This window comes from Bufo bufo, chromosome 1, assembly GCF_905171765.1.
Source record: "Bufo bufo chromosome 1, aBufBuf1.1, whole genome shotgun sequence".
Classification (NCBI taxonomy): Eukaryota; Metazoa; Chordata; class Amphibia; order Anura; family Bufonidae; genus Bufo; species Bufo bufo.
Window position 1 is genome coordinate 209076231 of NC_053389.1, and position 15037 is coordinate 209091267.

General features: G+C 41.7%; 1 protein-coding gene across 1 annotated transcript in view; it reads right to left on the reverse strand.

Annotated features, from left to right (window-relative positions):
• The window catches only part of PRKCG (protein kinase C gamma), a 634337-nt gene that overhangs the window by 121936 nt on the left and 497364 nt on the right, over positions 1 to 15037 (reverse strand). Inside the window, 2 exon segments of the mRNA XM_040434717.1 lie at positions 39 to 130; positions 4544 to 4717. Coding sequence (XP_040290651.1) covers positions 39 to 130; positions 4544 to 4717 — 266 coding nt within the window.

Consider the following 15037-nt stretch of genomic DNA (forward strand, 5'->3'; position numbering starts at 1 on the left):
TCTGAACCAGACATCCCTTTTAACCTGCAATCACTTACATGGCATGCGGTTCCTTGAACTTGCCAACTTGTTGTATGTGGTACATGAGGTCTCCACCATTCACATACTCCATAACAAAGTAAAGACGATCCTAAAATAACAGCAAGAGTATTAGTGGAAGATTAAGCAAATATCTTCATACGTTTAGAAGACAGCCCATTTACTTTAGTAGATGTCTTGAGGATACAGCCCATTTTTTTTTATTTTTCAGCTGATGTTAGCTTATGCTCTGTTATCTCGGGAGTATTCAGATAAATGATGTTTTCAATCAAAGAATTTCTAAGTGAATTTCTATGTAGATTTTTATTGGGTGGAGCTTGTATACTTCAGTAAGTAAGGCTTTAACCAATCACAGTATGACTGGGGCTACATGGCGCAAGTTGCGCAATGTTGGATCTAATGATTATCAATGCTGTCGCAGTGCAACATATAACATACCATGACTGTAATGAAACAATAGCAAAACATCCAGACCTGATGGATTTTGTGTCGCAGGTTGCAAGGTGCATGCAACTTTTCCTACATCGAGATTAATATAAGTTGCTTACAATATGTGATTACCCTGCCACTTTTCTGCGACTTGGCAGAGTTTTTACAGCAATATCACAGCTCAAAAATAGTTGCATGACAGTAAGTTGTAGACAAGTCACACATACAGTACAGACCAAAAGTTTGGACACACCTTCTCATTCAAAGAGTTTTCTTTATTTTCATGACTATGAAGGCATCAAAACTATGAATTAACACATGTGGAATTATATACATAACAAACAAGTGTGAAACAACTGAAAATATGTAATATTCTAGGTTCTTCACAGTAGCCACCTTTTGCTTTGATTACTGCTTTGCACACTCTTGGCATTCTCTTGATGAGCTTCAAGAGGTAGTCCCCTGAAATGGTGTTACAACAGTCTTGAAGAAGTTCCCAGAGATGCTTAGCACTTGTTGGCCCTTTTGCCTTCACTCTGCGGTCCAGCTCACCCCAAACCATTTCGATTGGGTTCAGGTCCGGTGACTGTGGAGGCCAGGTCATCTGGCGCGGCACCCCATCACTCTCCTTCATGGTCAAATAGCCCTTACTTTCAAAGTTTTCCCAATTTTTCGGCTGACTGACTGACCTTCATTTCTTAAAGTAATGATGGCCACTCGTTTTTCTTTACTTAGCTGCTTTTTTCTTGCCATAATACAAATTCTAACAGTCTATTCAGTAGGACTATCAGCTGTGTATCCAGCTGACTTCTCCTTAACGCAACTGATGGTCCCAACCCCATTTATAAGGCAAGAAAACCCACTTATTAAACCTGACAGGGCACACCTGTGAAGTGAAAACCATTTCAGGGGACTACCTCTTGAAGCTCATCAAGAGAATGCCAAGAGTGTGCAAAGCAGTAATCAAAGCAAAATGTGGCTACTTTGAAGAACCTAGAATATGACATATTTTCAGTTGTTTCACGCTTGTTTGTTATGTATATAATTCCACATGTGTTAATTCATAGTTTTGATGCCTTCAGTGTGAATCTACAATTTTCCTAGTCATGAAAATAAAGAAAACTCTTTGAATGAGAAGGTGTGTCCAAACTTTTGGTCTGTACTGCATATATATTTTTTTATCTCATGACTTGCTGTTGGGCGACACATGTCACTCTGTAGCCCCAGCATAACTGTTCCTCAGAAGGTCAAATGACAGACCAGTCAACAATTTATAGGTATTAGCGCCTGTTACGTTATGTATTCTAAGAGGGTTTGACCGGATGGTCCCAGATATTCAAGAATATAAAATAAAAAATAAACTTAAAAAAAGTTTTAAGCCACTATTGAAAAGTTGCTAATTACATGCTATTTGTTTTCTTAAGTATTGGATTCAACTCTGACCAGTCTATCATCTAAGATAGTCTGAAACATAAAACCAATCTTATCAGTGGTTTAGGCTGCTTCTCTATCTCTCCCTCATGCTTAAGGGTTCTTGCACATAGCTGTTTCTGCTTTTTTGGTCCCCAAATTGGGGATCTGCAGTGTGTGTGTGTGTGTGTGTGTGTGTGTGTGTGTGTGTGTGTGTGTGTGTGTGTGTGTGTGTGTGTGTGTGTGTGTGTGTGTGTGTGTGTGTGTGTGTGTGTGTGTGTGTGTGTGAGTGTGTGTGTGAGAGTCAGGGATGGACTGGGACAATAAAGTGGCCTTGGACTTCAGCCAGACCGGCCCACTTTATTTTTCCCAAACACACTCAAAAAAATAATGGTATCCACAGATCCCCCCCATAAGTGTCATCCACAGACCCCCCCCCCCATAAGTGTCAATGTCATCCACATGACAGACCCCCCCCCATAACAGTGCCATCCACAGATCCCCCTCCCTATAACAGTGCCGTCATCCATAGATCCCCCTCCCCGCCACTCACAGTAGTATACATTAATAAATCGGTATCCTGCAGGCTGCAGACAGTAACTTTAATTTTAACACAGGCTGTGGGGATAATAAAAACTGAGCATGGTGATGGTGATCACCTTACTAGGCAAGCCACTGCCAAACAGTGCACAGTGCGTGCCATACAGAGCCCACATAGGGCACCACCTATGCATACAAAATGAAAGAAAGCAAGGGGCACATCCGTGCAGGACGTAATTTGCAGCAGCAAAATCCACAACAAAATATGTGAGTTACATGCAGATTTTACAGCAGATCTGTGCACTGCAAAGGAGGGAATCCGCAGCATAAACTGACTGCAGACTTAAAACCGCACCACAGGTCAATGTATGCTGTAAATAGTGTGGATTTAATGGATGCAAATCTACAGCATATCAGTGCACGCATCCTTGAAGGGGTTATGTCTCTTCAGCAAGTGGCATTTATCTTGTAGAGAAAGTTAATACAAGGCACTTACTAATGTATTGTGATTGTCCATATTGCTTCCTTTGCTGGCGGGAGTCATTTTTCCATCACATTATGCACTGCTCGTTTCCATGGTTTTGACCACCCTGTAATCCAGCAGCGGTGGTCACACTATAGGAGTAGCCGGGATTGTGGAGTGCACATAGTTTGGTGCTTTTTTCGACCACCAATGCTGGATTACAGGGAGGTCGTAACCATGATGACGAGCCATGTATAATGTGCTGGGAGACATTTTGTCTCTATGGCACTATCTGCCCTAATAGTGATACAGTGCCCACATAGAGCACGATAGTGCCCTCCTATTCACAGAAAAATAGCGCATTTGTACCCATATAGTACCTACCTAGGTGCATAGAAAGTGCCATACTTTGGCTCTATGTCGGCACTGTATGACTGTGGCCAAAGTACTGTAGGTTTTCACTTTAGGTAGGTACTGTATGGCACCATAAGCAAGAAATACACCATTTATCTGTGCATAACATGGCGCTATCTGAGCACTGTATGACCGTGGGAAGACCTGGGCATACTATGCTCAGATAAGTTGTGTATTTAGTGTCTACAGTGCCCACAAAGTGCCATATCATACCTACCTAGAGCTAAAACGTGGGCAGAAAGTGCCATACTTTGCCTATAATTATACTCTGTCTACACAAGTATGGCGCTTTCCGAGTATGGGTTCTATATGGCACTATGTGGGCACGACAGGCACTAAATGCGCCATTTATCTGTGGATAGTATGGCACTATCTGCCCACAATCATACAGTGCCCACATAGAACCAAATATCGCCGTACCCACACTATTATATGGCAGTGCCCAGAGCGCCATATGTTGACTATGTGGGCAGATAGTGCCCTACTATGCCCAGATAAATAGTGCCCTTAGTGACTGCAGTGCCACACTGTACCCACCTAGAGCCAATCTGTGCACAGAAAGTGCCATACTTTGTCCACAGTGACAAAGTGCCCTTTCTGTGCACAGTCTGCTCTGGCTCCAGGTAGGTATTCTACTACACGTGGGGGCACAGCGCTCATCTCTTTAGTAAAGAGTCTTTACTACCTTACATTCAGCTCCCGCCTCCAGCCTCCAGTAACAAGTGCGGGCGGCAGCGCTCACTCACTGACGTCACGCGCCTGCGCCGCCTAGTGGGAGGAGCAGGCGTGTGACGTCAGTGAGTGAGCGCCGCCCCCACACTGCCTGCTGTTACTGGAGCTTTACCCCCCTGATGGCGGCCCTGGCCGGCCCATAATTCGATCGGCCCACCGGGATTCTCCCGGTACTCCCGATGGCCAGTCCATCGCTGGTGTGAGTATGAGTATGAGTGTGTGTGTGTCGGAACAGAATGTTCTGCCATCTATAGAACAGTCCAAACCTTCTCCATAAAAGGACTAGAATAGGACCTGTTCTATTTTTTTTTTTACGGGTGCCACAGAACAGACAAACAGATGCAGACAGCACACGGTGTGTTGTCCGCATCTTCTTCGGCCTCATTGAAGGGAATTGTGTCCGCATCTGATACGATCATGTGCATAAGCTCTTAACCTGAAGATTTCAGCAGTTCTGTGGTATCCTTTATATTCTTGCAATGGAAAAATACCATAAAACAACTTCCAAAATCATACCACAGTCTGGAATGTGGAATGAAGCTGTGTGAGAAAGTGAGGTCGGTCAATCAATGCTAAAACGCGTTTCTCAACCATAGTGCACTCCACATCATCATCCTGAATTATGACGTCCTTCTTGAGAATTTTAATGGCATACAGTTCATCAGATCCACGTCTCTCGGCCAGCATAACCTGAAATATAGAGAAAAAATTTAGAATTTTTTAATTCTAGCAGTTGAGGCCAATATCGCTTTCTTTGCCAGGCTAGTAGGGTTTCTGGCAAAGGTTAATCTGCCAATCTGCTAAAAACATCTGAAAATATACCACATAACTGAAACAACACCAAAACAATACAGGTCTTAGCTGTTACCAAAATTGTATTGTTCAAATACATCTATAAAAAAGACTAAAATAACTTTGCAAATACATGTAATCTTAAAGATGTGGATAGGGGATAAATGTCTGATCACTGGGGTTTCCAACTGCTAGAATGCCTAACCTAGTATCACAAGAATGAAAATTCCCGACTTCCCACATGGATGGTGCAGTGATGCCCATGCCTGACCACTGCTTCATTCACCTCTATGAAACTGATGGAGATAGTGTTTGCGGGTCCGCAAAACACATACGGACGTCTGAATGGAGCCTTACAGGGGGGTGATCAATGACAGGGGGGTGATCAGGGAGTCTATATGGGGTGATCACCCCATATAGACTCCCTGATCACCCCCCTGTCATTGATCACCCCCCTGTAAGGCTCCATTCAGACGTCCGTATGTGTTTTGCGGATCCGCAAAACACGGACACCGCGGATCCGCAAAACACGGACACCGGCAAATGTACTTTCTGCAGTTTGCGGATCCGCACATTGCCAGAACTATATAGAAAATGCCTTTTCTTGTCCGCAATTGCGGACAAGAATATGACATGTTCTATAGGCTCTACAAAAAACGCAGTGTTCGCCCGATCAGGCCTGATCTTGTGCGCACACTTGCATTAAGTCCGCCCCACCGCAGTGACATGATCACTGCAAAAACACCGTAAAATCGCTGCGGCGCTATAAAAAGATCACTTTTGAGTGGCATGGTGAGTTCATAGAAGGTTTTTTTTTTGGCACAAGTTAGCGGAAATAAATTTTTTGTTTTTTTTGTTTTTTTTGTTTTTTCTTACAAAGTCTCATATTCCACTAACTTGTGACAAAAAATTAAATCTCACATGAACTCACCATACCCCTCACAGAATCCAAATGCGTAAAATTTTTTAGACATTTATATTCCAGACTTCTCACGTTTTAGGGCCCCTAAAATGCCAGGGCAGTATAAATACCCCACATGTCACCCCATTTTGGAAAGTAGACACTCCAAGGTATTCGCTGAGGAGCATATTGAGTCCGTGGGAGATTTTATTTTTTGTCACAAGTTAGCGGAAAGGGAGACTTTGTGAGAAAAAAACAAAAATAAATCATTTTCCGCTAACTTGTGCAAAAAAAAAACTTCTATGAACTCGCTATGCCCCTCACGGAATACCTTGGGGTGTCTTCTTTTCAAAATGGGGTCACATGTGGGGTATTTATACTGCCCTGGCATTTTAGGGGCCCTAAAGCATGAGAAGAAGTCTGGAATCCAAATGTCTAAAAATGCCCTCCTAAAAGGAATTTGGGCCCCTTTGCGTACCTAGGCTGCAAAAAAGTGTCACACGTGTGGTATCGCCGTAATCAGGAGAAGTAGAGCAATGCGTTTTGGGGTGTCTTTTTACATATACCCATGCTGGGTGAGAGAAATATCTCTCTAAAATGACAACTTTGTATAAAAAAAAAAATGGGAAAAGTTGACTTTTACAGAGATATTTCTCTCACCCAGCATGGGTATATGTAAAAATAGACCCCAAAACACATTGCCCTACTTCTCCTGAGTACGGCGATACCACATGTGTGACACTTTTTTGCAGCCTAGGTGCGCAAAGGGGCCCAAATTCCAAAGAGTATCTTTACGATTTCACAGGGCATTTTTTAGGCATTTGGATTCCAGACTTCTTCTCACGCTTTAGGTCCTCTAAAATGCCAGGGCAGTAGAACTACCCTACAAGTGACCCCATTTTGGAAAGAAGACACCCCAAGATATTCCGTGAGGGGTATGGTGAGTTCATGTAAAATTAATTTTTTGTCACAAGTTAGTGGAATACGAGACTTTGTAAGAAAAAAATAAAAATAAAAAATCATCATTTTCCGCCAACTTGTGCCAAAAAAAAAAATTCGAGGAACTCGCCATGCCCCTCACAGAATACCTTGGGGTGTCTTCTTTCCAAAATGGGGTATTTATACTGCCCTGGCATTTTAGGGGACCTAAAGTGTGAGAAGTAATTTGGAATCCAAATGCGTAAAAAATGCCCTGTGAAATTCTAAAGGTGCTCTTTAGAATTTGGACCCCTTTGCGCACCTAGGCTGCAAAAAAGTGTCACACATGTGGTATCGCTGTACTCAGGAGAAGTAGGGCAATGTATTTTGGGGTGTATTTTTACATATACCCATGCTGGGTGAGAGAAATATCTCTCTAAAATGACAACTTTTAGAGAGATATTTCTCTCACCCAGCATGGGTATATGTAAAAAGACACCCCAAAACACATTGCCCTACTTCTCCTGAGTATGGCAATACCACATGTGTGACACTTTTTTGCAGCCTAGGTGGGCACCTTTAGGATTTCACAGGGCATTTTTAACACATTTGGATTTCAAACTACTTCTCACGCATTAGGGCCCCTAAAATGCCAGGGCAGTATAACCACCCCACAAGTGACCCCATTTTGGAAAGAAGACACCCCAAGGTATTTCGTGATGGGCATAGTGAGTTCATGGAAGTTTTTATTTTTTGTCACAAGTTAGTGGAATATGAGACTTTGTAAGAAAAAAAAACACATCATTTTCCGCTAACTTGTGACAAAAAATAAAAAGTTCTATGAACTCACTATGCCCATCAGCGAATACCTTGGGGTGTCTACTTTCCGAAATAGGGTCATTTGTCGGGTGTTTCTACTGTCTGGTCATTGTAGAACCTCAGGAAACATGACAGGGCTCAGAAAGTCAGAGCTGCTTCAAAATGCGGAAATTCACTTTTTTGTACCATAGTTTGTAAACACTATAACTTTTGCGCAAACCAATAAATATACACTTATTGCATTTTTTTTTATCAAAGACATGTAGAACAATACATTTAGAGAAAAATTCATATATAAATGTAGTTTTATTTGAAAAATTTTACAACTGAAAGTGAAAAATGTCATTTTTTTGCGAAAAAATCGGTAAATTTCGATTAATAACAAAAAAAGTTAAAATGTCAGCAGCAATGAAATACCACCAAATGAAAGCTCTATTAGTGAGAAGAAAAGGAGATAAAATTCATTTGGGTGGTAAGTTGTATGACCGAGCAAAAAACCGTGAAAGTAGTGTAGTGCAGAATTGTAAAAAGTGGTCTGGTCATTAAGGGTGTTTAAGCTAGGGGAGCTGAGGTGGTTAACAAGCCCCTCTGCTGCTTTTTCTAAATTGCCTGTCAAATTTTACAAGGTCTCAGCTGACCTCAAGCACCATATTCATCAACATTGCATGTGCCATGTTGATGAATATAGCATATACTGCACTGGGGGGACTCCATTGTTCAGATAGTTTGCTCTTATTAAAAAATCTCAAACTTGTGCAACTAGACGTTTTGGAATCATGTGCATCATCATCCAAAAGGTTTGGAGTTAGGTGCAATAGAAGGAATGTTTTACAATGTTTGCAGTCAATACACATTAAACTTAGTAATGAGCGGCAGGGGCTCTATTCGGATTTGCAATATTTCAGAAATATTTGGCTGAATATTCATCATATATTCGCGAATTTGAGATTATTTTCTTGATTGTGAAAAATCGGCAATGTAATATTCGCGTAATGAGCACGAAATACAGGTGTGGGTCACTATAGCTACATTTTCCAAGCTGCTAGAAGTTTCCTGGGACTGGAGAAAATGGTTGGCACGGCAGAACATTATAAATGGCTTTATATGCAGTTAGAGTGCTCCAATATATTCGCAATTGCGCAAATCGGCACTAGCGATGCGAATATTTTGCCGCAATACGTGAAACTTCACGTTTTAGCAGGTCTGCATGTATGTATTGACAGCCGATCACACTACCTAACACCCTGCACTGCAACAGCTACACTATATCAGGATATAACCTACACTAACTATCTGTATTATATATATATATATATATATATATATATATATATAAGCTATCTAACTATCTATCTACTGTCGTGTGGAAAGCACAGAGCACAGCAATGACACTGCTCTCTCTCTCTCTCTCTCAGAACTCCATAAAACTACAGAAAATGGCTGCTGGGGAAGTTCTTATATAGTAAGAGGTAGGCAGCTTTCCTATTGGTTGCTAGGGATGTTGCTAAGCTCAGACAAAGACATTGCAGCCTTCTTATTGGCCCACAAGCAAGAAGGGAGGTTACTGATGGAAAAAAAATAATATTGGAAATTACGAATATATATCACTATATTCTAAATATTCGTGATTTCTCGAAGTGCTGATATTCGCGAATAATATTCGCGATTCAAGTATTCGTGATCAACACTAATTAAATTAACTTGTCCATATTTGCACAATTGCAATATGCCAACTTCAATAGCTAATCCATATACCTTTATGTAAATAATTTAGATCAGTGATACAACAGACATTAATTGCTGCAATACACAAATTTAATACACACCTTGGATCACATCTATAAAAAATTGTGTTAAGAAAAAAACGTTCTCCACAAGTAGTACAACTAATAACAATCCAATTTTTTTTTATTTTTTTTTAAAGCAAATTACAAATTGAAACATTGACTGTAAATTGCTGGTGGACAGACCTGGAAAAAGCCTGAAAAGATGCACTTTTGGTGCACTGTGGGCAGGGTTGCTCAATTTTGTGTACCATTATTCTGCCAGTAACACCTCTCAGCAAACCTCTCTTGTTTTATTGACAGACCCTGAGATTTCAAAGCTGCGGGTGAATCCAGGTGCACCAAAAAATAGAGCGGCTCCACCTGTGGTGTGCCGAGAATCTTATTAGCAAGAAAGCAAAAATAAGTATTTGTCAGGATTAGAGGACAGGGATTTCACAAGAAAAGTATGGTTATGTTTCAGGGCCTCTACCCTCCATGGATAATAGACTCCCTTTAAAGAGACCAAATGGCAATCTGTATAAACATGTTCTACTTTTGTTGAGCTGAGGGTGGGGAATTCAAAGGTCAACATACACTGGGAGTGAACCCTGAAGCTTTGTATACGGAAAACAGTGCCAAAAAAAAAATCTGCACTAAAACTAAGGACCACAGTTAAGACTTGATGAGTGAGGGTTGTTGGGTGGTTTAGTTGCTAGCCCAAACAAAGTTTTTCTGCATAACTGACACATTTAGTGAAGTAGAAGACCTGAATTTGTTACTAAAAGGTTTCACAGTGATCTCATAATGGGTGGTGCCAAGTGACAAACAGAACCCTGCTGCCCTGACAAATTCATCTCTGCACCATCTATATATTTGGCTTCCACACGACTACAGAATTATTCTGCTGAGTAAAACATTGTGCTAAGCAACTTTCCCTGCTTAACCTATTTTTATATTCTTGCATTTTTATTACCATGTCATATACCTGACATTGTGATATCTCCAAAACCCCTTCTAGTATTGTTAATTATAAAGTATCTGAAGAAAGCCTGTAATTTTAAGCAATAACGTAACACATTTCCCTTTTATTGTCTTCGCTCTCCTCTTTTTTAAACTATATAACATTCAGCTCCTTTCTTGCTAGATCTAACACCAAACTATTAGCATAATAAAAGTGTCAACTCTCATTCTGCCGTCCTGTATTTTTTCTAGTAAGAAACGACTGAAGATGGGAAACATTCCTTCCCTATGTAGTATAATATTTTTAATCAGACGTGAAAAAAGGAACATAAACAGGTCACATGAATCTGCGGAATAAAATAATTTTAGGTAAAAGACAACAAAATATATTCTGCAAATTCTCCTAAAAAATTTTTTTGGAGTCATGTGCATCTAAAAGTAGTGTTCAGCGAACTTGTGTTTTAAGTTCGGCGTCTAAAGTTCGGATTTGGGTTATCGAAGTATCCCGTTATGGATTCCGCTACCATGGACCATAACGGAATTTAGAATCCATAACGGGATACTTCGATAACCTGAACTCGAACTTTAGACGCCGAACTTAAAACACAAGTACGCTCAACAATACCTAGAAGCTTTGGAGTCGTGCACCTAAAAGTTTTGCAGTCGTGCACCTATAGGTTTTGGAGTCATGTGTACCTAGACGTTTTGTAGTTGTGCACCTAGAAGTTTTGAAATGATGTGTACATACAAGTTTTGGAGTCCTGCAACTAGATATTTTGGAATCATATGCACCTAAAAGGTTTGGAGTCAGGTTTATTTGGAAGAATGTTTTACAATACCCAAGAGTGTTTGCAGTCAGTACGCATTAAATTACCTTGTCTATATTTGAACAATACCTATATGTAAAAATTTTAACTCAGTGATACAACAGAAATTAATTGTGGAACTATGCAAACCTAAGGAAGAAATGGATGCAAATGAGCTCTTTAAAAGCTCTGCCTCTGATGCCGCCGGATGTAAGGCAGCTTTCCTATAAGTCATAGAAACATAGAAACATAGAATGTGTCGGCAGATAAGAACCATTTGGCCCATCTAGTCTGCCCAATATATCTGAATACTATGGATAGCCCCTGGCCCTATCTTATATGAAGGATAGCCATATGCCTATCCCATGCACGCTTAAACCCCTTCACTGTATTTGCAGCTACCACTTCTGCAGGAAGGCTATTCCATGCATCCACTACTCTCTCAGTAAAGTAATACTTCCTTATATTACTTTTAAACCTTTGCCCCTCTAATTTAAAACTGTGTCCTCTTGTGGTAGTTTTTCTTCTTTTAAATATGCTCTCCTCCTTTACCGAGTGATTCCCTTTATGTATTTAAAAGTTTCTATCATATCCCCTCTGTCTCTTCTTTCTTACAAGCTATACATGTTAAGGTCCTTTAACCTTTCCTGGTAAGTTTTATCCTGCAATCCATGTACTAGTTTAGTAGCTCTTCTCTGAACTCTCTCTAGAGTATCTATATCCTCTGGGAAGATGGCCTCAGTACTGCGCACAATACTCCAAGTGAGGTCTCACCAGTGTTCTGTACAGCGGCATAAGCACTTCACTCTTTCTACTGCTTATACCTCTCCCTATACATCCAAGCATTCTGCTGGCATTTCGTGCTGCCCTATTACATTGTCTTCCCACCTTTAAGTCTTCCTGAAATAATTACTCCTAAATCCCTTTCCTCAGATACTGAGGTCAGGACTGTGTCAAATATTCTATATTCTGCACTTGGGACATTGCAAATCACCATTTTTTGGGGGCCAAACTACAACATCCTGGATTAGTCAGTGTGCAATTTAAGGTAGAAATACACCATCATTGTCTGGGGTTTGAAAAACACACATTTTTTTTTTCAAAAATATGTATTTTCCAGATCTGCAAGTGTTAAATTCAAGTTTAATATATACAGCTTTCATATTCTGTCAGCAAAAAAAGACTTTTTTGGCAATCTACAACATCTGTATTAGTCAGTGTGCATTTTAAGGTAGAAATACATCCATCATTTTCTGGGATTTGAAAAACACACTTTATTTTTCAAAAAACAGTATTTTCCAGATCGCAAAGTGTTAAATTCAAGTGTAATATATACATCTTTCATATTTCTGTTACCAAAAAAACACAATTTTGGCAATCTACAACATCTTGATTAGTCAGTGTGCAATTTAAGCTAGAAATACACCCATAATTTTCTGGGGTTTTAAAAACACACTTTTTTTTACAAAAAACACTATTTTCAGGCCTTGCAGCATCAGCACGTGTGAAATTACAGGCTTATATACTGCTGTCAAATTCAGTTGTTAAAAAAACACTCTAACGGTCACGTCCACACACACACACACAGGGGGAAGGATAGTGACCACTGCGCTCCACCCTCACCCCTTGCCCTGCCTACTTGCCTCACGAGTCTGATGACAGGGGACAACTGGACGACAGTCCCTAACTTAGGATATGTGCAGGGAAGACAGACAAGACAAAATACGGAACATGAACGGACCGGGTCAGAACCAAGAGAGCTACGCAGTACAAAGGATTAAGCAAAAAATGGTCAGGAGAAGCCGGGGTCAAATACCAGGAGAGCAGTGAAGTACAAGAGGAGTCCTAAGAGAGTAGTCAGGTGGGAGCCGAGGTCACAATACCAGAACGGATGCGCAGTACTGGAGGAGCAGGCAAAGGATCGTCAGGGAACAGGATCAGGTAAGTATTCAGTAGTCCAACAAATAGCCAGGAACCTAGAAATGAACAGGCAACCTGTAGCCAGCAGGCTGCCTGTATTTATAGTGGGGAGTGAGGGTCATGTGACTCGGCGCTCAAGGCAGACTAGGAGCAGGGAGCCACCCAGCTAGTAAAGCCGCCCTGGGAATGAGGTCAAACACAGATCCTCATTCCCAAAGCTAAGCAACAGGTCTGCGGGCAATGGGGGACCGAGTGCACCTTCGGAACCCCGTGACAGTACCCCCCCTTTTACGAGGGGCCACCGGACCAAAGATTTCAGGCTATGGCTTTTCAGGGTGTTCTAAATGAAATTTACGCACAAGTCTAGGAGCATGAACCTCCCTGGCAGGTACCCAAGATCTCTCTTTAGGTCCAAACCCCTTCCAGTGAATCAGATACTGCAAGGAATTACGCACCTTCCTGACATCCACTATTTTAGACACCACATACTCGACAGCATCATTAACAAGAACCGGCGGAGGCGAGGCTTTTGATGGTACTACCGGTTCAAAATATTTTTTAAGCAGAGATTTATGGAACACATTATGAATGTGGAATGACTCGGGCAGCTCCAACCTAAAAGATACCGGGTTAATCACTTCCGTGATCTTATATGGTCCAATAAAACGAGGAGCAAATTTTTTAGAAGCTACCTTGAGAGATAGATTCTTGGAGGACAACCATACTTTATCCCCAACCTGAAAGTTCACCCCCCTTGAACGTCTCCTATCGGCCTTGAGTTTGAGAATTTTGAGCCTTTTCTAGGTTCGATTGAACCCGGGCCCAAACTGTGCACAGTTCGGAGGAGAGTTTATCCGCTTCAGGGTTAGAGGAGGAGATGGACGACCCAGAATGAAAACGGGGATGAAAACCATGGTTACAAAAGAAAGGAGAGACCCCAGCAGAAGAATTGACACGGTTATTCAAAGCGAATTCAGCCAACGGAAGGAATTTGACCCATAATTGCTGGTCATCAGCAACATACAACCTCAGGAATTGTTCCACAGATTGATTAAGGCGTTCAGTCTGCCCATTACTCTCAGGTTGGTAGGCGGAAGAAAAAGACAATGAAATTTTACATCTTTGGACACAAACTGCACACCCCTGTCAGAAACAATATTTTCCGGGATGCCATGTAAACGAACAATCTCTCTCACAAAAATAGACGCCAGGGTTTTAGCATTCGGAAGTTTAGACAGGGGAATGAAATGAACCATCTTGCTAAACCTATTGACCACTACCCAAACCACAGTCTTACCCTCCGCCAGCGGTAGGTCAGTTATAAAGTCCATCGAGATATGGGACCAGGATCTACTGGGAATGGGTAGGGGTCGTAGGTTACCAGCAGGGCGAGTCCTAGGTGTCTTAGACCTGGCACAAACCTCACAGGCTGACACGTAGGACTTGACATCCCTGGTCAGAGTGGGAAACCAATAAGATCTAGAAATCAGATCCTTAGTGCCCTCAAAACCCGGATGTCCACAAAAGGCAGAATCGTGACACTCCCCCAACAGCTGGAGACGAAATTGTACGGGAACAAACAACTTATCTGTTGGGGTGGATGCCGGTGCCAGATGTTGTTCAGCCTTAATGCGGGCCGAGATATCCTGGGTTAGAGCCGCTAAGAAGATGTTTGCTGGTAGGATGGATTCAGGCGGCGTCTCAGTGGGTTGAAAAGTATGGAAGCTCCGAGATAATGCGTCTGCCTTCACATTTTTACTTCCCGGCCTGAACGTAATGGAGAAATCAAAACGGGTAAAAAACAGAGCCCATCGGGCTTGTCGGGGATTCAACCTCTTAGCCGACTCGAGAAACATTAGGTTTTTATGATCAGTGACAACAGTTACTCGATGCCTTGCCCCCTCCAAAAAATGCCTCCACTCCTCAAATGCCCATTTAATAGCCAGCAGCTCCCTATTCCCTATGTCGTAGTTTCTCTCCGTGGGAGAGAATTTCCTGGAGAAGAAGGCACACGGTCTCAGGTTAGTGAGGCTAGCAGGACCTTGTGAAAGGACTGCTCCTGCGTCGTCCTCGGACGCATCCACCTCCACAATAAAGGGTCTCTCCTGATCAGGCTGGATCAGAATGA